Here is a 25,213-nt window from a genome sequence, read left to right as displayed (position 1 = left end):
TGGTTATAGTTTGTCAGTTTTTAGGATGAAATCATCTATTTTAGTCTCATATCTCTAATCATCAAGCAATCTAAAGTGTATGTACGTTAGTTGTCAGGTATGCAAAAATGAACTGGTTAAAATTAACGTAAAGATGGCAGAGTCTTGTATTTTGTGATCAAATATTTATTAGAACTATCAAATTGAACTCAACATAATTGAACAAGAAGCAATCAGTATAGGAAACAAAACACAAATGATGCCTCTCAAAATCAAACATTCTGTGCTCTACCGCCAGAAACCGCAGCAGTGCCTTCCAACCACAGCACTACACTCTGTCAAGGAGGTGACTCCATCAAAAAGTTGTGTTCATAAAAGTTTGGAAGCAGAAGAATCCCACTCATGCATGGAATCACTGGATGCTACATAGATGTATGATGAATAGCAAACACCTCCAAAAGAATCAAACTATAAAAGGAACACAGCCAGTTGTTTGGTGTAATATGGAGTAGGGTTTTTCATCTAGAAGCAAGAAGATGTTTAACAACTCAAACATAAGAATTTGTGCTGGTGTACAGAGCGGGGGCACGAGGCCTGAAAGGTCTAGGAGTATTAATATATGTGGCAAGGGAGCATAGGAACTGACAGCATTGAAGAAAGAGAGTAGAAGATTAGAAATGAGAAAACCAGAACCGGAGGACAAAATAGCAATACATTTGGATGAATGTCCCTGGGATATCATGTGAGCAGAGGTGACAGAGAGGGGATCTGGGCTGAGGTCCATTAAATTTAGATTACAAGAGTTAAGATGTAACCTGTCCACAAATTTAAACTGAGAAAATTGGTTGTTGGGGTTTGTGATGGTACAGGCTAGCTCGACTGCAACTGCAGAATTGTTGAGAAACCAATCCTGGCTGAAGATCTTAACTTTCTTTGAAATAGAAAGAACATATTAGCCCAATGGTACATTTCTAAATTTGGATGTGAGACACCAGCGTCCTACCACGGCACAGTTTCTTGATGAATTGACCAGTAGCTTGACTCAAGTCCAGTCTGTGACTAAGTTGCTGATGAAGATGTATAAGGTGGGACTGGTTGCAGTTTTAAATTATCACATTTACTTGGTTTCTTTGCATTTTTACTTCCAAGGACCAGTAAGAAAGGTTCTTCAGCTCTAACCTCTCCATCTGATAAGGTCTTGCAATCGATGAGTATTTCCTTTTTTTCTAGATGTTGATGAATGTTCCAGATATGGGGGGATGGCACTCTGCCAGCAGCTGTGTAAGAACATGATGGGCTCTTTTCGATGCCAGTGCTACCCAGGCTACCAGCTTTCTGCCAATGGACGGTCCTGTGTGATTGTACCTCTCATCTTGGAACCAACAGGTAAATACTAAACATTTCACCCAGAAAGTTTTTTGTTATTTATAATGATAAAGAATAGATGTGTTTGAATGTAGTCATTCAAAAACCTGTTGCTAGCTTCACAAAGTCACAAGATAACACTTTTAGTTAACTATTTAATAATACATCAAATTGAGAATTAATGGATCAAATACCAAAATAAAATAAAATGAATTCACAAACAAACCAATAAACTAAACAGGCAGAAAAATAAGAAAGGAAATCAAAAGAGCTAAACAAAAAACTGAAATAGCTGAAACAAAGAATTACCAACTCACAAAAAAAAAAAAAATTAGCAGAGAATAACAGCAAAAGGCAAACCAAAAATCAGAAACCTGAGAGACAAGCAAGCGTCCAATAAATATAAAAATAAGTCTCAAAGGTGCACCCACAACTAAACCAAAGCAACAAAACAAAAGAAACATGATGGCATGAGCAAGATCATAAATCGTCCCATCAGGTAAATGTGGTCCAAATGATTGCATCAGTTGAGAGTTATAATTCTTTATTAGTCTCCATCTATAACAGAAACTGAAAACAAGTTTAAGTTATGGAGCAGATAAGAATGAATAACTTAGAATAAATAATAAAAAAGACAAATTAAAGGAAACAAAGGGAATATAACAAATATAAACAAAAACAAAAGCCGATGCAAGAACAGAAGCAACAGCATGTATCCCGTTCATATCAACCAATTCTTCAGTTCCTCATCAACCTTATCACTGCTTCCAAATATTTTCTCATGGATGTCATCTTCTAGGGTTTTAAATGGTAGAATGTGAGGGGGTAAGATCTGGGTTGTGGGGTGTAATCAGTGTTAGACTTCTATTAGAGCCATTCCTGTTCCTCATAGCACACATTTTATGCAAAATATACTATTATTTTGAACTTTGATTTATTCTATCTTTATTCTGCCGTTGTCATTGTCTTTTTTATGAGTGCAGTCATATTTTAACGGTTGTTTGGATGAGCGCCACCAAATTTAAATAGCAAGAACCCCATTGCTACTCACAGGGCACTCATGGTTTGTTGTCTGCAATGTCATCACTTTACCAGTATAAAAGAATTTCACTAAAATACAGGGAACCATCTTTAACATAAAACTAACAAATTAGTCACTACAAAAAGAATTCATGTTGTTTTTCAAATTTGATTTGGATCTCATTGTTGATTCTGGTACACCATTTTCCTTGTATTGATTCCTGCCACAACAGACAGTTCTCTCCTGTTTACTCTTAAGTCTTTGCACCATTGCTGCCTGAATTTAACTCAGCAAGGTACATAGCAAACTGATAAACTGGGTAATATCTAGTGAAATCATGTCTTCTACATTCTGTAAAACACTGTCCATGACGTTCACTTTTGAAGGGTTAATCTTAAATGCTTTTATCCAAGAACAAATTGGAAGACGGGCACTCCTTTAACTGTATTTTGATCTCTGGTTCAAAGTAACAGAGCTCCTGTGACCATTTGTGACAAAACATTTTCATTAGGATTAGCTTATTCTCTGAAGTCATTTTTTGCAATGTATTATTAGAGTTTTCTGAATTATTGTTTGAAACGTTTATGTTTTTCACGTTGTTCTGTACATGGCTATGGAGTCAGAGTCAGAGTGCGGAGCTGGAAGTAATTATTGGGTTACTGGAGTCAGAGTTGGTAAAAATAGACCAACTCTGACTCTGGCTAAATGTAAATTGTAATACAGTATAATGTGTTATCTTTGTTTTCTTCTTGCCTTTTGATAAAAATATGATTTCTTTTTTTATTTTGTTTGTTTTGTTTTAATGTAATGTTATTCAATGTTTGTAACGTCTTTAATAAAGAGCACCACAACAGCACTGCTCCAGACTTTAAACCCAAACTTTAACAGGTTAGGGCACTAAAAAGTCACCTGTTGATGCTGTGTGCTTTCAGCGAACATATTCAATATACTACAGTTCAAATGTTTGTGGGTCACCTAGAAATTTCAGCAATAACACATGAGTAATAAAAGATAAGCTAAGGGAGTCGACCATTATGACCTTGAAGGAATTACTGCAGAAAATGGGGCATTTCAGCCATATGTGAATAATAAATTAAAATCAGTCATTTGAAGCAGGGATGACCATTATACATACTAGTAATGCATTGGCCATATTTTTAAATCAACTTAATGGTATCTTGATAAAAAAAGGGTATTGATTTTTATCAAAAATATGAACATTTCTGGGGTGGCATGATGGCGCAGTGGTAGCGCTGCTGCCTCGCAGTTAGGAGATCCGGGTTTGCTTCCCGGGTCCTCCCTGCGTGGAGTTTGCATGTTTTCCCCATGTCTGTGGGGGTTTCCTCCGGGTACTCTGGTTTCCTCCCACAGACCAAAGACATGCAGGTTAGGTGGATTGGCGATTCTAAATTGGCCCTAGTGTGTGCTTGGTGTGTTTGTGTGTGTCCTGCGGTAGGTTGGCACCCTGCCCAGTATTGGTTCCTGTGTTGGCTGGGATTGGCTCCAGCAGACCCCCGTGACCCTGTGTTTGGATTCAGCGGGTTAGAAAATGGATGGATGGATATGAACATTTCTGGAGTGACCCCAAACTCTTGACTGGTACTGCATATTGGCTTAAATTACAAAGAGAGGAGCTGGAGTCAGAGATACCATAAATTGAGGATTCAGAGTCGAGGTTTTGTGCACTGACGCCACAGCCCATATACCTTGACATTATTTTATTTTTGTATGATTGCTGGCATCTTGAGGGATTAATGTTTTCACTGCTGTGAGGACTTTCCCATCATCCACCAGGGTCTGCTGTTGGTAATGTCATAAACACAGCACTATTGAGGCTGGCACACAATATTCAAAGAGTGTTTTTGTTTAGAGGCATCCTTGTTACTGAATCCCTGCTTGTTTAAAAGAAACTGAGTTTTTGGTTATCAATTATACTTGGCAAGTTATCAGCTAGACTTTTTGGTTTTTGACCACATCTAAATCTCCTGGTCCATCTTCATACAATTTTCTGTATCTCATGGGGAACTGAGCAACTTTCAGCCTGAGCCTCTTTTTTTGGGGAGAGCAAATATGAGCAAACTTTTTCCATACAGTTTTGCAAAGGACAGTTAAGCCTTGTGGAACTTAACACACACATTTCTTAATATCCTAAGGGATCAATAACATTATTCAAAGTTCTTTTGGATCCTGGGAGCTCAGTTGCCAGCTTTATGGATGTACATCATTAGATTTACATTTCATCAGCACAATGAAGCAATTCTGAAATTACTGCAGTAGTTGGCCATCCAGAGTCCAGAGCATCAACAACCATTGTTTGGTCTTCCTATGAAAACTACAGATTTGAAGCCTAACAACTAACAGTGCTTTTATCAGCAGCACTGTCTAGTATACATTTTATGACCACCCATAAATGATCCTTACTGATTTCACCTCCTCCACAAGAAATGAGCTGACAGCCATTGTTTAAAATGCACTGCACAATCCTATGTTGAAGACATATCTTGTTATTTTCTACTGATACATATCAACCCTGTTGTCAAGTTTTTTCATCAACCCTCATAACACATACAGAGTATTTGATATCATTCTACTAAACAGTTCAGTCATCTGTGATATGATTCTTTTGTATCTTTAGTAACACTTAAGGCTCTAAAGATCCCTAGGCAGCCATTGAGCAGGTGTCTTTCTTATTTACCTTTCCCAATTGCACAATCAAATTTTCATGTTCAAATAAGAACTTTGTGTGCATTTGGGACACTCAAGTTCACCGAGCAGACGATCAATACAATCATTTTTTACTGTTCAGGTTCCGCCCTGTTCACAGTAGTCAATGAGAGTACCGGTCCCTCTGGGTACTTTCCTGTGTATACTCCATCTTGACAAGTTGTACAGTTTTTGCCTTCATAGTCCAAACCATCTTATTACAATCCTTCTGTGACCAATTTCTTCCTTCCCCTGTTTACTAATTACTTTCAGATGTCCCCACAACATTTTGGTTAAACAATCAGCCTTTCGTCCCATCAAAATTGATCTGGTTTCCATCAGTGTGAATAAACCCTTACCGCCAGGCTTGTCAGCACTTCCAAACTCCTTGTGAAAGATTTGTTTTCATCTGGAAACCATTAACACCATCCCTAACAAACCTAGTTCCTGGCTACAGTGGTCACGGCACTTGAAAAGCATGTGCCTGGAGGGCTTTGGCATTAAATGGTGGTATCATTAGTGGGGCCTACATTGTACACAAAAGTCTAGTGTAAATTATCTACGCTGTCAAGTCAAAGCTCACCACATCCCTCCTAGAATGGAATCAGTGGTAACGTGCATTCAGCGTCTAATCTCCCTCAAATCGTATGTGGCAGACACTTTGACTAAAAATGTCACCCTGTCAAAAGGTGTCACCATTAAATTCTACATTAGACTTGGCTCTTACTCCCTGGTTTCTTTAGCCAGAGTTGATGTTGTTAGACTACTGGGGTGGAAAATATATTCATACCTAACAATTCAGAACCTTCTGTCAAGATGTGCTATTGATTTCAGCTTCAGGTCTGTTTGTCTAGAACAGGGGAACCAAAACTCAAGGCCTGCGGGGTGAATCTGGCCCTTGGACCTTTTTAAAATGGCTTGCTTCATCAATATTTAATACATAATACATACAGTACATACAGACCAGTGATGACTGTTACTTTTCTCAATGACCTCTTTTAATTATATACATTATATCCGTATATAATAAACCAGGATTACATTTACACCTGCACTTTTGGCCCCAGTGTCCACTCGCATTTACCTGCGCAGCACAGTGCATCGCAACTTCTAATCTGTCTTTCAAATGGAAACTAACTGCTCATAATTTAGGCTGCTGAATAAACCACTTTGCATCCTGATGACAAGAGAGTAAATCTCCGACATTAATGCTGAAGAAAGATAAGACAATATCTTAGGTGACTTGTAAACCACAGGATTGTTGATAGACTACAATTAACTGGAGAGCATAGCGTGGCATACTGTGAGGAGTTTGAACATCATTTCATTTTATTGGCTAGCCCAGCAGGTGTGGTTTCACTACCTTCTGCTCCATTCATAATCTTAGTATATAAATGCTTGAGGCCTAGTAAGAGAACAGAAAGTTAGGTAGTGCCATCTAACCCTCTTGATTACCATAGGTCTCTGTAAAGTAGTCTTCGTATAATGTGGTCATTTTGAATTCCAATTAAATTAAGTTAAGTTTGAATCTGATCTTATATTATTGCTGTGACAGTTATGTATTAAACTATTCTGGCACATTCAACAGAATGTGACAGAGTTTAATCTGGCACATGGGAGGATTCAACTGGAAGAGAATGCTTTAGTTGATATTAAATCTGGAGATCTTTTGAAATTAACCTAGCAGATCTAGTATGAAAGGCAGTGATGTGACTGGGTCTGAGACATACAGCACCATATTATGGGCATTAAGATATATATTTTCTTCAAGTCCCTCTATATAATCTCTTTTATACTCAATTGCATCCAAACGCGAATAGCTATAAAAACAATTGGAAATTAATGAGCATCCCCTTCTGATTCCATGTTCCAATTTAAAATATTCAAAATTTAAATCACTTGCATGAGCTGAAGCATTTGGAGTAGAGTAGAGAAATGTACCCCCTTTGTGCCCTGCTATAATTGCAGTAACTACTTCTCAACAATGCAACTTTGCACATTCTGGAAGTCAAAACATATGATCTAGTTTATAATAACGTGTTGGATTCACTCCTTCTTATTGTTTTCTCCTGGTACTCTTTTTCTTTCTACTACATCCAATTACAGTTCAGGTTCAACTGAATGGTGATCTCCAATTGGCATCATATCCAGAGTTGGTTCACACCTTGTATCTGTTGCTGCTGGGATTCAATCCAACACTCTTACAGTAAAATGTGTGAAGTTTCAAGGTGTGGAAATCTTCAAAATGTTAAATGCTGACATCAGATAAACCTTATTATTGAAAAAATAATTAAATGATTAAATACATTTTAAACATAACATTGAGTCTAATTAATTTTTTTTAAATTCATGATTACGTATTAGGCCTTGGTTGCAGGTATCGAAATAAGATGAGTCAGAAAATCAATGATAGATAGATAGATAGATAGATAGATAGATAGATAGATAGATAGATAGATAGATAGATAGATAGATAGATAGATAGATAGATAGATAGATAGATAGATAGATAGATGGGGAAATTCACAATTAGGTAAGCTTCCAAAATATATAACAACCAGTAACGGCGTACTGCACGATAACGTGCAGTGAATACACTTGACTTGAGCATTCCTAGTTTTCAGACTTTCTCTGTCTCTGTTTAGCATTCATTTGCTCAGAGGTTGATGCGCTTGCTACTTCCTGAGCAGCTCTTCTTCTCTCCACCCTAGCTGCCCGCTGCTTCTCTTTTTTCGTTGGGATCTTTTCACGTTAAAACTGATTAAGTTAGTTTTTGTGTTGCAATTACTTAGTATGTTTTCTTTAATTTGTCACTTAAGCTGGCACTTAAGTCTTCAATCTGCCTCAACAATGATTAACGAAGGTGGTAGGGAAAGAGAACGGCACCCATACGCACACGCCACACAGCCGCCCTGCTGTGCGCTGCCGAGAGTTGATTCTATAATAAAATAAAAATAAAAAGAGTAATAGAAATCATCACCCCGAAAGCGAATAGTAGATGTCATGTAGTATATGTGCACCAAATTTCAAGTCAATAGGTGAATCCTGGACAGACAAACGAACAGCCACAGTAGCGTATTATATAAGAAGATAAAATGATGGATAGTATATGCATATATAATTAGGTTTAATAAATGAATGAGCTGTGAGGTGTCAGTGATATCTGCTTATTATTATTATTACTAGTAGTAGTAACTCATCATTTATATTAATCAAGTGTTGACATGATGACAGCTTAATTTCTTCATAATGAGGGTATTAGAAAAACAAACACATACATTAAGTCAGTGTTTAGGCCAACATGCTTTTCAGCAATATTATTTGTAATGAGCCATTCATCACAAACATAAAAATAGAATAACAATTCCTGACCCAGATTCAAATCAGATAGACGAGTGCTCCTAATGAAACCCTTGAACAGTGACCTCTAGAACAGTAGGATGAATGCTTTTGACCATCCCAGTAACTCCTTCTAAGACAGCAGAATGCTCTGTAAAGTGGTAACACACATAAAAACAAACGGCTATCAATATCGTTTGCTCTGCAACCTTCTCATCCACAAGTTCAAACTTCAAGGTAGGAGTAAGAGGCCGCCTCCGATTCTGAAGGAAGTTACCACAAAGGTTGTGTAAAGGAAAATCTGATTATATCAAGCTGACGTGATCCACTTTCTAACATACTACAACCCACTGTTACTAATTTTAGGCCTTGTTTATTTTGCCTTAATTTGTTAGGATTTGATGTTCCTCAACTAAACTTTTAGTTGGTACAGCAAATCCCCTTAACAAACAAAAATCACAGATGAAATGCGATCATTGAAATGTTTAATTATCAAATAACAGAACACAATAAGAGCAAATAATGATTTCACACAGTAATGCAAACATTGAGTTTATATCTAGTAGGTGACATGCACATAACATGAAATTGACACATGCAGTCCAGGTCCAGTTCCTTGTAATGGTTTATATGAAAGGTGATAAGAGTCTGCTGCAAATGCAGTGTGTTTGATGAGATGAAAATCAGCAGGATTTCAAAATATAAAAACATTACGCCTCACCAGTTCCTCTGACCCTGGCTGAAGCTAAGGCGTGATTCTGAAAATAATATCCATGACTGTTCCAAATGGGAAGTTGTTGCTGCAGTTCAAGGCTTTGCCAAATATGATTGTATAAGCCAGGTTGATGCTTTATCAGAGAAAAACACACATTTCTACTTTGCTTCTTGGCTATGAACTCCAGTTGTGTCGCTGTTACCAGTAATTATTTGCGATTTTGATCCAAATGAATATCTCTTTCCCACGGCACTACACGCTGTACTTTTCACTTTATAAAGTTTTGTTGAGGCAGGTCAACTATGGAACTTCATTTCCACACAATTTTGTTATATTGCATACAAGAAAATGTACTGAAAATTTGACAAAAGCAGGTGCTTTAAAATAATTACTTCACAAAATACATTTGCACAGACTTAAACATAGATGCAATTATGTGTAGCTTGTTACACAACTTTTCAGCCTACCATTCCGATCTCATCTCTTCCTCTACCTGTGACTCCTTCTATAGTCTGTCCTGTTATAGTGCACACACAGCTGTCCCTCCCAATCTTTACTTTTTATATGTACTGTGAACATTGCCCGGCCCGGACACAGACAGGCTGACACGCAATGTCACCAAGCACTTGTTTATTTCCCATTTCTTTTTACAGTTCTGTGCTCACCAGTCCCCAATACCCCTCAGTCCAGGCCAATCCAATGCCTTTTCTCTCTCTTCTTCTCTTCTTCAGGCCGCCTCCTTCCTTCTCCAGACCTTGTCCAATCTTCCACCCGACTCTTGTCCCTCCTGCAGGGAGGCGGCCCCTTTAAATGAGAACCGGATGTGCTCCAGGTGTGTTTCCAGCAATCTCCCAAAGCCACACCCCAGTGTGGCGGAAGTGCCGGCTGTCTCTCCAGAAGCACTCCGGGTGTCCCTATTTTTTCTTCCCCCCAGCACTTCTTGGTGTGGCGGAAGTGCTGAGGTCTAGGGTCTTCCTGGTATTGGGGTCCCCCTGGCAGTAACCCCGGGTCCCTACAGGGTCGAGCTTCCCAGCTCTTTACCCGAGGCCTCCAGGGCGGTCGCCCCCTCGAGGTCTGGAGGAGGCACCAGCCCTCCTCCTGTCTTCTCAGGCGTCCCGGCTGGGTACCACCTCCATCCAGGTATGACAGTACCTTTAACTCTTTTTCCAATATCCAAGTTCAAGTTCATTATCTTGTGTATGGAGCACAGTGAGATTCTCATTTGATGGGTACCAACAGGCTTGTGACAGTGGGATAATGTTAAATAGCACTTAGTATGATGTTAGTGGGAAGTCAAAACTTTGAATTGGCTGGAATGGAGTTTTGGTAATTGTGGTTTTCTGCACATTTTATAGACATTCTATTCTAAACTCAACAGGCAGGTCTTTCATTTAATCACATGGTGCATTACACCAAACAAGTGAGTCAGAAGAGATCCTCCCCATGTTATTGTAAGCTTCTTAAATAATACACTACCGTGGCTGTCCATTTGTCTGTCCAGGATTTTAAATCACCTGTAGCTCACAAACTGTTTGAACTATTGACCTGAAATTTGTACACATATACTACGTGACGTCTACTATCTGCTTTCAGAGTGATGATTGACCTCCAAGGTTATTCCTCTTTTTATTTTATTGTACAACTAGCAGAATACCCGCGCTTCACAGCGGAGAAGTAGTGTGTTAAAGAAGTTATGAAAAAGAAAAGGAAAAATTTTAAAAATAACTTAACATGATTGCTAATGTAATTGTTTTGTCATTGATATGAGTGTTGTTCTCATATCTATATATATATCTATATCTATATATATATAAACTGCTCAAAAAATTAAAGGAACACTTTGAAAACACATCAGATCTCAATGGGAAAAAGAAATCCTCCTGGATATCTATACTGATATAGACTGGGTAATGTGTTAGGAACGAAAGGATGCCACATCGTTTGATGGAAATGAAAATGATCAACCTACAGAGCCCTGAATTCAAAGACGCCCCAAAAATCAGAGTGAAAAATTATGTGGCAGGCTAGTCCATTTTGCCAAAATTTAATTGCAGCAACTCAAAATTGTACGCAGCACTTTGTATGGCCCCTGTGTTCTTGTATACATGCCTGACAACATCGGTGCATGCTTCTAATGAGATGACAGATGGTGTTGTGGGGGATCTCCTCCCAGATCTGGACCAGGGCATCACTGAGCTCCTGGACAGTCTGAGGTGCAACCTGGTGGCATTGGATGGACCAAAACATAATGTCCCAGAGGTGTTCTATTGGATTTAGGTCAGGAAAGTGTGGTGGCCAGTCAATGGTATCAATTCCTTCATCCTCCAGGAACTGCCTGCATACTCTCACCACATGAGGCCAGGAATTGTCGTGCACCAGGAGCCACTGTACAAGCATAGGGTCTGACAATGGGTCCAAGGATTTCATCCTGATACCTAATGGCAGCCAAGGTGCCTTTCTCAAGCCTGTAGCGGTCTGTGTGACCCTCCATGGATATGCCTTCCCAGACAATCATTAACCCACCACCAAACTGCACATGCTGAATGATGTTACAGGCAGCATAATGTTCTCCATGGCTTCTCCAGACCCTTTCACTTCTGTCACGTGCTCAGGGTGAACCTGCTCTCATCTGTAAAAGCACAGGGCACCAGTGGTGCATCTGCCAATTCTGGTATTCTATGGCGAATGCCAATCGAGCTGCATGCTGCTGGGCAGTGAGCTCAGGGCCTATTAGAGGACATGGGGCCCTTGGGTCACCCTCATGAAGTATTTCTGGTTGTTTGGTCAGAGACATTCACACCAGTGGCCTGCTGGAGGTCATTTTGTAGGGCTCTGGCAGTGCTCATCCTGTTCCTCCTTGCCCAAAGGAGCAGATACTGGTCCTGCTGATGGGTTATGGACCTTCTATGGCCCTCTCCAGCTCTCCTAGAGTAACTGCTTTGTCCTAGAATCTCCTCCATGCCCTTGAGACTGTGCAGGGAGACACAGCAAACCTTCTGGCAATGACACGTATGGATGTGCCATCCTGGAGAAGTTGGACTACCTGTGCAACCTCTGTAGGGTCCAGGTATCGCCTCATGCTACCAGTAGTGACACTGACTGTAGCCAAATGCAAAACTAGTGAAGAAACAGTCAGAAAAGATGAGGAGGGAAAATGTCAGTGGCCTCCACCTGTTAAACCATTCCTGTTTTGGGGGTCATCTCATTGTTGCCCCTCTAGTGCATCTGTTGTTAATTTCATTAACACCACAGCAGCTGAAACTGATTAACAACCTCCTCTGCTACTTAACTGACCATATTAATATCCCATAAGTTTCATTGACTTTATGCTATACTGTAGGGGCCCGTGGCCACCGCCAGGCGGTGCCCAGGTGCCTGAGGAACCCTGGAACCCAGCACTTCCGCCACACCAGGAAGTGCTGGGGGGAATAGGACAGGGGACACCCGGACGGCTTCTGAGTGTGCAGCCGGCACTTCCGCCACACTGGGGTGTGTCCAGGACTGATTGCCGGGAAGCAGCTGGAGCCCATCCGGGTTCCCATTTAAGGAGCCGCCTCCTTCCAGTCAGTAGTGGATGTCGGGTGGAAGAGGACAGAGCTGGAGAGAGGACGGGAGGCGGCCAGGAGAAAGACAGTGGAACTGTGAGGACTGTGCTTTGGGGAATCGGTGATGGAGGCACTGGGGTTGAAAGTGCACGTAATTATTGTAAATATTAGTGAAAATAAACAGTTTGTGGTGTAACTTATGATGTCCGTCTGTCTGTGTCCGGGTCCCAGTCCACACTATATATATATATATATATATATATATATATATAGCAAAATACCCGTGCTTGGCAGCAGAGAAGTAAAAAGAAAAGGAAACATTTTAATAATAACGTAACATGATTGACAATGTAATTGTTTTGTCATTGTCATGAGTGTTGCTGGCATATATATATGGGCATATATACTATGGGGTGCCAAACAGGCCAATACATTGATTTTGTGATTATATAAAGTCCGTGTCAGAATATATAAAGTCAAAACTTAAATATATACAGTCACTGTCGGAATATATAAAGTCAAAACTTAAATATATAAAGTCAACGTCGGTATACATAAAGTCAAAACTTTTTTTCTGAATATATAAAGTCAGCGCTGGAATATATAAAGTGAAAACTTGTATATATAAAAGCGCTGACTTTGTATATTCCGACGCTGACTTTATATATTTAAGTTTTTACTTTATATATTCCAGCGCTTACTTTATATATTTAAAAATATTCCAACGCCGTCTTTATATATTCAGGTTTTGACTTTATATGTTTGGGAATGACGTTATATATTCAAGTTTTGACTTTATATATTCGGGAATGACTTTATATATAAAACGTTTGACTTTATATAGTTAAATTTAGTCATCATTGCATAACTTTTTCTTTACCATAGAAATTTAAAGACTGAATTCAACTTCCATTCCTAACAAAGATATTTCTGGCGACTAAATAGAAGCTACTTATATCCAAATTCGAGCTATTGAGCTGTCGCCTGCCGGCCTGAATAAGTCACCCTCGCTTCGCTCTTACTTTTTTACCGTTCATTTAATCATGGCTAGTGGTGGAAAAATTATAAAATGGAAGGAGGATTACACTGAGTATGGCTTTACCAAAACAATTATTGATGGCGAATCGATTATTCATAAAGCTTCAATTGGTGATCTGTTTTTCTGTGTTAACCTCATATTTTTTCATACTTCTTCTCAAACCAAGGGGGTGCGAGGGTAAAATGAATCGGGAAGCACTGATCAATGTAATTGGTGTACCAGGAAATCATGCATTGACAGAAGCTCCGCTTTGCTTGTATTGCAAAGTGTGATTAAATGCGTGATTTTTTAACGTGTTATGGAGCACATGTATTGAAGCTTCTCAGCTGTGCTTGTGCTAAGAAAAGGAAACATTTTAAAAATAACGTAACACGATTGTCAATGTAACCTTTTGTAAGTAGTGCCTGGATGATTCAGTGTGGAGAAACTGTAGAGACAGCGGGTGTATTAATTTGTGGATTTTTCTGTGAGTATTTGGTGGCAGCGTAACACTGCGTGCGGTAGCTGCGGAGCTCAGCTCAGAGCAAAATGAGGTGAATGGGAGGAGAGATGATGACGTGACTCCCCCACCAGCCTTAACTGTCAATCCCCCACAAACACAGTCTCTCGGAATTTGCATAAGCACAGCCCTTCACCTGCAATTTTAACTTAGTTACAAAGTGATCAAAACTCTCGTTTATATCCTGCGGCCTCTCATTAAACTTGTATCCCGCATTACCCATGGGCATGACAAACGCCAGCGGCAGCCTGTCTATGAACTTAATTTAAACTTTAGGTTTACACCGTGCTTTGTTTCCGAGGTAGCAGCACTCATGAATATGGTTGTATATGTCACTCGCTCGCTTCTTATTGTTTCGCTGCCTTCTCAATTATATAATGCATGTTTTCTTCAACGCTTTTTGGAGGTCTTCCTGGTTTTCTATGCACTGCGTTGACAGTAAATAAAAAATTAAGAAAAACATACTAAGTAATTGCAACACTAAAAATCAGTTTTAATGCGAAAAGATGTTGATGGAAGAGGAGAAGAAGCGGGCCACTAGGGTGGAGAAAACATGAGCTGCACAGGAAGCAGCAAGCACATCAGCCTCTGAGCAAACTAATGCTAAACGTACAGAGAAAAAGAATGAAAACTATGAATGCTCAAGTCAAGTGTATTCACTGCACGTTATCGTGCAGTCCGCCATTACTGGTGAAATTATACTGTATATGCTGTGCTTTCCAAACTGCTGTAAATTACCAAAGTTGTGACTTGGCTGAAGGTCAGTTACACAGGAAAATCACAGAGGTTGTCAGGTGGGATTCCCTGTCTCAAATAGTGTTTCTCTGGATTTAAGGCCCACAACACCTAGAAGGTTTCAACAGTGCATGTGACATCTTATTTTGTCTTGGTAGAGTAATATATTAGAATTTTGTAACCTTGTTCTTTAACACTTCCCAAACAGTCCCATAGACTAATATTTACTCAATTATTCAATTACGTTGAGCTCTTTGGTAAATCTCTTGAAAAAAAATCATCTGTTAAGCAAGTAAACATCAATGTAAATAAAAACTATTTTGTGGTCATATTTGTATAAACTCAAGTGCCATCTTGTTTTTCATAATGTTTGTTGTTAAGGACAGATGTTGCACCATATTACTGGTGTGATTCGATTTAAACCGGTGACATGAGAGACTCAGCATCCAAGTTTGTGGATAACTTCTTGTAACATGTTGTTTTAGTTTCTTCTGGTTTAACTAATTCTTAATTAGGTTCTCTAAGACCTGGGTTGTATATTGGGCTGTGTTACACATTAGTTTGTCACCTGGGTTTGATCCTTGCATATTTTAAGATAAACATACTGTATAATCTTCTGGTCCTTGGTCTACGCTTATCTTAGTGGTCGGCCAGCTTACATCAGTGGAAGAACACAAAACAAGGCTGGCATTCCATCTTCAGTACTGTAGGAATCCTTGTGACCTGGAAGTGTGATGTTTCAGCCAGGGTTCCCTCCATGGGTGGGGTTCAAATTGCTTTTTCATGGGTTTTTTTTCTTAATTTTTGATTTTTTTTTTTTTATGTGAACATTGTTGATCTTTTAGTTCCTATGTGTCTATTTATTTTCTGCTGTGTTCTGTATGTCTTGTGGGTGGTTCCCCACGAGGTAGGGCCACCTGCCTATCACCAGCAATTGGCTGCCATCAGCACTATATAGGCTGTGAAAGCTAGAAGTTCCTTGTGGTTCATTTGAATACGCTTGGTGGTATTGGCGAGTTCAATTGATTATTGTGACTTTTTCATGTTTTCCTGGGTTTGTGATCTGTATGTGGAAAACAATACAAATTTTCATACTTGATCGGTCGAGGCCCAGGTTAACAACGACCGCCATCGGTACTAATAGCCAAAAGGGTGCTGGCGGAAATTGGGCTACTGTTGGCCGAAGAAGAAGAAGGTGAAGAAGAGGGGGAGGACATGTCTGGAGGAGAGGAGGATAGTAAAGAGAGTGGAACTGAAGGTAGGAACTTTTAATTATGGTAGTATGACTGGTAAAGGGAGAGAGTTAGCTGATATGATGGAGAGAAGGAAGGTTGATATATTGTGTGTGCAAGAGACTAAATGGAAGAGGAGTAATGCCAGGTGGATTGGAGGCGGATTCAAATTGTTCTATCATGGTGTGGATGGGAGGAAAAATGGGGTAGGAGTTATTCTGAAGGAACAGTATGTCAAGAGTGTTTTGGAGGTGAAAAGAGTAGAGCAGGCAGAGTAATGATTATAAAGCTGGAAATTGGAGGTGTGATGATGAATGTTGTTAGTGCATATGCACCGCAAGTTGGGTGTGCAATGGGTGTGAAAGAAGATTTTTGGAGTGAGTTGGATGAAGTGATGAACAGTGTACCCAAGGGACAGAAAGTGGTGATTAAAGCGGATTTCAATAGGCATGTTGGTGAAAGGAACAGTGGAGATGAGGAGGTGATGGGTGGGTATGCTGTCGAGGAGAGGATTGAAGAAGGTCAGAGTATAGTGGATTTTTCCAAAAGGATGGACATGGCTGTGGTGAATACATATTTTAAGAAGTTTCAGGAACATAGGGTTACGTACAAGAGTGGAGGAAGATGCACACAGGTAGATTAAATCCTGCGCAGGAGATTGAAGACTGCAAAGTGTAGTTAAGCAGCATAGGATGGTGGTCTGTAGGATGACATTGGAGATCAAGAAGAAGAAGAGAGTGAGAGCCAAGGGTCAAATGGTGGAAGTTATAAAAGGAAGACTGCAAGGTTGAGTTTAGGGAGGAGGTGAGACAGGCACTGGGTGGCAATGAAGAGTTACCAGACAGCTGGGAAACTACAGCAGATGTAGTAAGGGTGACAGCAAGAAGGGTATTTGGCATGACATCTGGAAAGAGGAAGGAGGAAAAGGAAACCTGGTGGTGGAATGAGGAAATACAGGAGAGTATACAGAGGAAGAGGATGGCAAAGAAGAAATGGGATATTCAGAGAGATGCAGAAAGTAGACAAGAATATAAGGAGGTAAGGCACAAGGTGAAGAGAAAGGTGGCGAAGGCTAAAGAAAAAGCGTATGATGAGTTGTTTGAGAGGCTGGACAATAAGGAGGGAGAAAAGGACCTGTACCAATTGGCTAGACAGAGGGACCGAGCTGAGAAAGATGTGCAGCAGGTTAGGATGATAAAGGATAAAGATGGAAACGTACTCACAAGCAAGGAGAGTGTGTTGAGCAGATGGAAAGAGTACTTTGAGAGGCTGATGAATGAAGAGAACGAGAGAGAGAAGAAGTTGGATGATGTGAAGATAGTGAATCAGGAAGTGCAACGGATTAGCAAGGAGTAAGTAAAGACAGCGACGAAGAGGATGAATAATCGAAAGGCCATTGGTCCCAGTGACATACCTATGGAAGCATGGAGGTGTTTAGGAGAGATGGCAATGGAGTTTTTAACCAGATTGTTTAATGGAATCTTGGAAAGTGAGAGGATGCTTGATGAGTGGAGAAGAAATGTACTGGTGCCGATATTTAAGAATAAGGGGGATGTGCAGGACTGCAGTAACTACTGGGGAATAAAATTGGTGAGCCACAGCATGAGGTTATGAGAAAGAGTATTGGAACCTAGGTTAAGAAGTGAGGTGATGAGTGAGCAGCAATATGATTTCATGCCAAGAAAGAGCACCACAGATGCAATGTTTGCTCTGAGGATGTTGATGGAGAAGTTTAGAGAAGGCCAGAAGGAGTTGCATTGCATCTTTGTGGACCTTGAGAAAGCATATGACAGGGTGCCTCAAAGAAGCTGTGGTATTGTATGAAGATGTTGGGAGTGGCAGAGAAGTACGTAATAGTTGTACAGAATATGTACGAGGGAAGTGTGACAGTGGTGAGGTCTGCGGTATGAGTGACGGATGCATTCAACGTGGAGGTGGGATTGGACAGGTTGACAGACAAGATTAGACAGGAATCCCCATGGACTATGATGTTTGCTGATGACATTTTGATCTGTAGTGATAGTAGGGAGCAGGTTAAGGAGACCCTGGAGAAATGGAGATATGCTCTAGAAAGGAGAGGAATGAAGGTCAGTAGGAAAAGACAGAATACATGTGTGTAAATGAGAGGGAGGTCTTGGGATCAATAGTACAGAGTAATGGGGATTGTGGAAGAGAGGTGAAAAAGAGAGTGCTGGCAGGGTGGAGAAGAGTATCAGGAGTAATTTGTGACAGACAGGTATTAGCAAGAGTGAGAGGGAAGGTCTATAGGATGGTAGTGAGACCAGCTATGTTATATCGGTTGGAGACAATGGCACTGATCAGAAAGCAGGAGACAGAGCTGGAGCTAGCAGAGTTAAAGATGCTAAGATTTGCAGAAATGAATACATTAGAGGGTCAGCTCAAGTTGGGAGACAAAGTCAGAGAGGCGAGATTGCGTTGGTTTGGACATGTGCAGAGGAGAGATGCTGCGTATATTGGGAGAAGGATGCTAAGGATAGAGCTGTCAGGAAAGAGGAAAAGAGGAAGGCCTAAGAGAAAGTTTATGGATGTGGTGAGAGAGGACATGCAGGTGATGGGTGTAACAGAACAAGATGCAGAGGACAGAAAGATATGCAAGAAGATGATCCGCTGTGGCAACCCCTAACGGCAGCAGCCAAAAGAAGAAGGAGAAGTAAAAATATGCTCTGTTTGTTTGACCATTCTTGCTGGATTTGTTTTTTGAACTTGTTTGCTTTGGCATTGGCTATTTCAGGCAACTGCTGCTGTGCCTTTTGGGTTGTTTGGAGCTTTTTGTCAAGGAGAGCTTTTTTATGCAATAAATAATTTATTTATAAAGAATCTTCATCTACCCTTTATGTAGTCAAGCCAGAGATTGATATCAGTTGTGAGGGATTTTTTCTAAGGTTTTCACAAGTTACATGACATGTATAGGATGAAGAGCTATCATGGGGTTTGCACTGGGTGAAAGACAAAGATGTGGGTTCACAACTGTCTGCATGTTTTTTGTTAGTTGTTTCGTAGATCCTACAGCTCTCATGGAGAGTTGCCATCAGATCCAGTGAAGTGAGCTGGTCCTATGGTCATTTTTTCACTCTGTCTTTTACACGTGTTAAGTCTCAGGGGTCATTATTTTCCTGTTGTTTTTGTTTTATTATTTTATTTTTGTTATTCTGTATAGTGGCCTCTTTTAAACAGTTTTTAGTCCTGTTTTGGCTTTCTAACAAAATTGTACGATGTCTGTCTGGTGGCTCCTCACCTTATGCTGTTCAATTCAAAAAATAAATGAATGAATAAATGAACATTAGAGAAGATAGATGGGATAAGGCTGAGTAACACCAATGTTTTTATAATTAGTCATAGGTCTCTGCCTTTAGGTTTATCTTGTATTTATAGCATCGTTAGTGTCTGTTTCCAGCATGGGGTGATAGTCTTCGACCTGAATAGATATATTATAACGAAGTGATATCCCTCCCATAGTGATAGTGACGGCGGTAAGAAATCACATAAGAAATCACATATTACGCGGAATAACAGATGAGAAAGCCAATGACATGCCCATATGAGAGTCTGCGCTGAAAGGATTTTCAAGATCGGATGACGTAATCTTCCATCCATCCATCGGCTTCAAAGTGTGCCGGGCAATGTTCCAAAGCTTTATACTCTTTCTCCATGTGCAGGCCCCTATTTAGGTAAATTATGCCATTTCAAACAAGGCAAAGAGAGGATTCAATTTCATGCACACAGAAATAGTACATTGCCCATTTTCGTATTTGTCTCTTTCTCGTCTTCTAATGCTTGCATAGCAGTTCTAAATGCTGAGCCCCTCTGTTATACGTCAGAATACGTTTCTCATAACCTAGCACTGAGGTTTATATATGTAATGTAGCAGTTCTTGTGCTTTTAAAGTTTTCTCCATGATAAATTTTCTCACATAGTACATGATGAAATAATATTTTAAAACAATTATTTTTGCCTTGGAAATGTACATCATCACCCATTTTATAATAAATGTAAACTCAGCATTATACTTCAAAGCTTTATTTTAATATGAACAGATTTCCAGTACATATAAATCACTTTGGAGTGATCAGGACCATAAATATCTTAATATAAAATAAAGAATGACAACTCGATGAATAGTACTAGTAGGTTGGTAAGTAAGTAAGTAAGTAAACTTTATTTATATAGCACATTTCAAGAACAAATGTTACAAAGTACTTTACAAAAAGTCAACACAGTCAAAGTCACACACAAAGCAAGCTAATAAACTAAAACAAGGAAAAAAAAGCATAGACATACACAGTAAAACTTAATAACAAACAAAGCAAGGTTAAACAAATTAAAATTAATAATAATATGCATAGACATACACAATAAAACTTGATAAGCTTCAAACACAAGCTTGAGTAAATTAAGACCAAGAAAAAAAAATGCAGACATATCCAGCAAAATGCAGTAATGTTACAAAAATGCATAGACGTACACAGTAAAACACAATAACTTTACCCAAAGGTGAATTTGAATAAATGGGTCTTAAGCTTCTTTTTAAAAATGTCCATAGTGTCCACTGATCTCATGTCTATTAGAAGAGAGTTCCACAATTTAGTGGCCACACCTTCACAATCTGCTTTAGTTTTAAGTGTGCTGTGTGGGACAGCTAACAATCCGTTTCACTGTACTCTGTAACCATGAAAATTATCAAAATTATTATCTTGTAAAGGACCAACGGGTGTCCCTAAAGGAATGGGTCTCACTCTCTTACCTGGAGACATGGGGATACAAAGCACAGCTGGGGAACAGTGATATTCTCCTGCTCTGCCAGGACAAGTCTTCAGGAAGAAGGTACAACAGCAGCTACTTCAGGGTTGGCATTCTAACAATCACAGAGCAACACTCGAGATGGACTGAGGATCAGGGAAGGAGAGCACAATGAGTGACAGCCTACTTTGGGCAGTACGTCCCCCTTTGCATCCCATCAGGAGGAGCCTGGTTTAGACACCCGCAGGACAACATGGTAGTTGCGGTCCCAGGGATCTGTCCTACCGGATTCTGTGGGTGTTGCCAGGGGGAGCTCAGGAATAGATTGCACAAGGGCCATTGGGGTTGAGCCGGACCAGGAAGTGCTTCCAGGGTAACAGATTGAGCACTGGAAGTACTCCAGGGTCTGGAGTTAAAAGCGACCCTTCTAAAATTTCAAAATTCAAAATTGGGAGAAAGTGGATGAGACGTCAAGGGAGATGAAGCAGGGAGAAGCTTCATGCCTATTGTAAATATTGAAGTAAAGAAACTAGAAACCATGTGAAGGTGCTGTTGAATAAATACTTTTGTTCAACCCAATGCTGTGTTGTGAAGCTGTGTCAGAGGGTTTAGGATGCTGTGACACCCCCTATAGGCCAGAAGGCAAATGTATTAAACACCTATTCAACAATAATCATAAGAGTAATTCATTACATTTATAGAGGTTTTTCAAGGTACTCAAAGTGATTTACACAGTGAGTGGGGAGCCACTTCTACCACCACTAATTTGCAGCCTGGATTCAGATTTTCATACTTTAATCGCCACCATTGCTGTAAATATCCATTACAAACAAGAAAAGCATGAGCAACTTTATTATTGAGTCTAACAGTAAATACACTGTAAACTTTTTGCACTGCTAAACAACATTAACACTCCTTGTGATAGGTCATATTACCAGAGCAAAATAGAAAGTGATAAAATCAATGAGAAGGCTTTACTATAAAGAGACTGTGATGTGGGGCAGCAGTTAAGGTGTGTAAGTTGGAGTAAACCTCAACACACTGACACCTTCTGTGTTGCTTTCCTAGAAAAGCTGAGTTGCTGCTTATGATGCATTTTTGTCCTGTGAACACATTTACTAAAGGTAGATATGTTTGTTTACTTTTGCATAATTTCCTGTAAATTACCACATCCTCTGAGGGTTAAGAGACAACAACTGAGTGCAAACAAGAATGGATAAAAACTTTCCAAACATGCACACTTATAAAAAATATCACAAATACAACTGATGTAAACCTAGTAATGATATATAGCCATATTAAATAACTGACCACACTTTAGAAAGTACTTGAGTATATAAAACTATATTAACAATTATGTCATACTTTTTGATATAAATAAAATACTGTACATACAGGTAACAAAACATTTTCTGAACTCACATTTCATTACTGGGTTTTAAGGAGTACAGCCTACTCTGGCAGCAGCTGGGCACAATGTAGAGAAAAATCCAATCCAAGATGCCAATCACAGTTCCACACTTACCTCAGGCTAATTTATAGCTGCCATTCATTGACAACTTTCTCCATAGTTTGAGTAAATAAATGGAATATAGATATGAAACAGACACAATCTCAGAGTGCTCATGCTACCTCTACAATGTATATGTATGTAGAAAATAAACTTGGAGTTCAGGCAATTGTAGGCACCCACTCAATAAAATGGCTCAGGGGTGTGGTGAAGGGGAATTGTTCAAAAAATGCAGAAACCTTATTTATTTATTTTTTGAAAATTAAGAGTGCAAGATTTTTAACACTAGAATTCCTGAAGCCTGAAAACCCATAGTCTCGGCCCACCATCTATGCAAAAGGACGAAGGTCCAAATCTTTAGAGTCCTGATGCTTCCTGTCTTGCTATAGGGTTGCAAGACATGGACACTATCCAGTAACCTGAGACGAAGACTGGACTCCTTTGGTACTTGTCTCTCCGGAAAATCCTTGGGTACTGTTGGTTTGACTTTGCGTCGAATGAGTGGTTGCTCATGGAGTCCCGAATGAAGCACATTACCTGCATTGTGAGGGAGCGTCAGTTACAGCACTATGGCCATGTGTTTCCCCAAGGGTGATCCGGCTCGTAAGATCCTCATTGTTGGGGACCCAAGTGGCTGGACCAGGCCAAGGGGTCGCCCACGTAACACCTGGCTGCGGCAGATAGAGAGGGTCATTTCCGGAGGCTGGAACTGGACCGTGGGTCTGCCTTGGGGGCTGCAAACCGGGATCCCAAGTTGTTTCGTCATGTAGTGGGTGCGGCAAGGCACTGTACCTGTGCATGCTCCCCGACTTGACTTGGTTTAACAGTACTGTCTCTTTTAAACATACTAACCTCCAATTCCTGTCCTTCCTTTTCTTTCTCCAAGTAACCAATCACCACACAATCAGCTCTGTAATAGATGTTAAGCCATCTTTAAGCTTAGAATGCCGATTCTTCAAAACTTTTAAGGAACGTTGAAATATCTTTGTAGTACATGTTTAATTATTCCATCCATCTATCCTTCCAGTGTTGTGCCAGCACCAACAAGAATACAGCGCGAGGCAGGAACAATCCCTGAACTATCTAGTGCTGCGCCACTGTGTCCTCTCATATTTAATTATGATATCGTCATCATATATAAATCCACACTTTATAAAGTGGCTCAGGTTGTGCAATATTATAACTGTATCGCATGTTTATAGTGAGTTAATTGTTCTTATAAGTACAAACAGTTCTACAAGGAGCACTTGATAGACTGATTGAGTGTGTTTATAGTTCTTGGGATGAAACTATTTCTGAACTGCGATATCCCTACAGGAAAAGCTCTGAAGCATTTTCTGTGTGGAAGCAGATTAGATAGGCAGCATTACTGTGGCAGCGTGTGCTTGATGCTGTATACCAATAATTCTCTTTCCAATCAGCTGCTGTAGAGCTGTGGTTCCACACTCAGATACAGTGATATAAATACTCAGAGTGGTGCAGTAAGAGTAATACGGAAATAGATGATCTGCTCTGGCAACCCCTAATGGGAACAGCTGAAAGAAGAAGAAGAAGGTGCAATGAGAGTAACAATGCTAAAGCACCTGTGGTATTTGGAATAGTTTGGCCATTCCATGGACCATTATATTGTTAGAGTTTAATTACGATCAGATGCCTTAAACTAATATACAATATGCAGTTAATTTCAGTGTATTTATAAAGCCGCATCAGGAATGTGCATCTAAAAAAGAAAGGGAAACCACACTGAAACAAAAGCACTGCTTTGACGCTGGGTGTCGGCAGTTTGCAAAACCGAGTGGAGAACCTACGTACGTGAGGATTTTAGCTAGTGTGAAATTGTGCGTGGCTTTACGCCAAGTTTAGGTTTTATACATTGCGATTTGAGTGTGGAAACAGGCTTAGGCAAAAGTTTTGTACGTACGCAACATTTATGCATGAGGCCCCTGAAGATGGCAGTTTATAAATGCTTCCCGTCTAATCTAATGGAGTGTGAAGGGATCTGCCAGGAAAAATAGAATGACTTGCTCAAATCTAGTTGTGCAAAGGACATAGATACTTACTCAAGAAGACTCAAAGCTGCAATTGCTGCCAAAGGGAGATTCTGCAAAGCACTGAACTAAGGGTCTGAAAACTTTATGAATCCACTGTATATCTGTGGTTTTTTAAACCAAAGCCAGGCTCAAGTTTTGCCATATTTTACCCATTTTTATTAAGGATCAAAAATGTTTATTTATCATCCTCAACCACATCAAAAAAAACACATTGTAAAAATGTAATTTATGATTGAAAGGCAATCTAGACCTCCAATTTCCAATTTAATGAGAGGCATACTCTTCATAGATCTGCAGGACACAGTGGCTCTTGCAAAGAAGTCTGCTTGTAATATTAAGTCTGCATGACAGTCTGATATGTGGTAACACTCCAAATGTCCTGTACGGTCACCAGTTAATCTTGCTTGCATGTAAAACTTTATATTTTGGTTTCTCATAGAAAGTAATCTTGCTGGAATCTGAACCCATGGGAGCTGTGAAACAGTAATGCTAACCTACACCATTCATGTCATTACGATATTAAAAAGGTTTAGATGAGAACAGGTCATTCAGCCCAACAAAGCTCAACCGGGCCTATCCACTTAATTCCTCTAAAAAAACCTCAAGTCTTGTTTTGAATGTACCTAAAGCCCTACTGTCTACCAAACTACTTGGTAACTTATCCTATGTGTCTATGGCTTTCTGTGTGAAGAAAAAAATCTTAATATTTGTGCAGAATTTAC

General features: G+C 39.8%; 1 protein-coding gene across 5 annotated transcripts in view; it reads left to right on the top strand.

Moving 5' to 3' along the window:
* Nucleotides 1-25,213, top strand: part of LOC120525881 — a 230,825-nt gene that overhangs the window by 76,255 nt on the left and 129,357 nt on the right. For all 5 annotated transcript variants that reach the window (XM_039748569.1, XM_039748552.1, XM_039748562.1 and 2 more), the window contains one exon: nt 1,210-1,365. In XM_039748569.1, coding sequence (XP_039604503.1) covers nt 1,210-1,365 — 156 coding nt within the window. The remainder of the gene's footprint in view (nt 1-1,209; nt 1,366-25,213) is intronic.

This window comes from Polypterus senegalus, chromosome 1 (genome assembly GCF_016835505.1).
Source record: "Polypterus senegalus isolate Bchr_013 chromosome 1, ASM1683550v1, whole genome shotgun sequence".
NCBI lineage: Eukaryota > Metazoa > Chordata > Cladistia > Polypteriformes > Polypteridae > Polypterus > Polypterus senegalus.
Note: the sequence above shows the minus strand (reverse complement) of the source record. Positions and strands in the feature narration are given on the sequence as shown.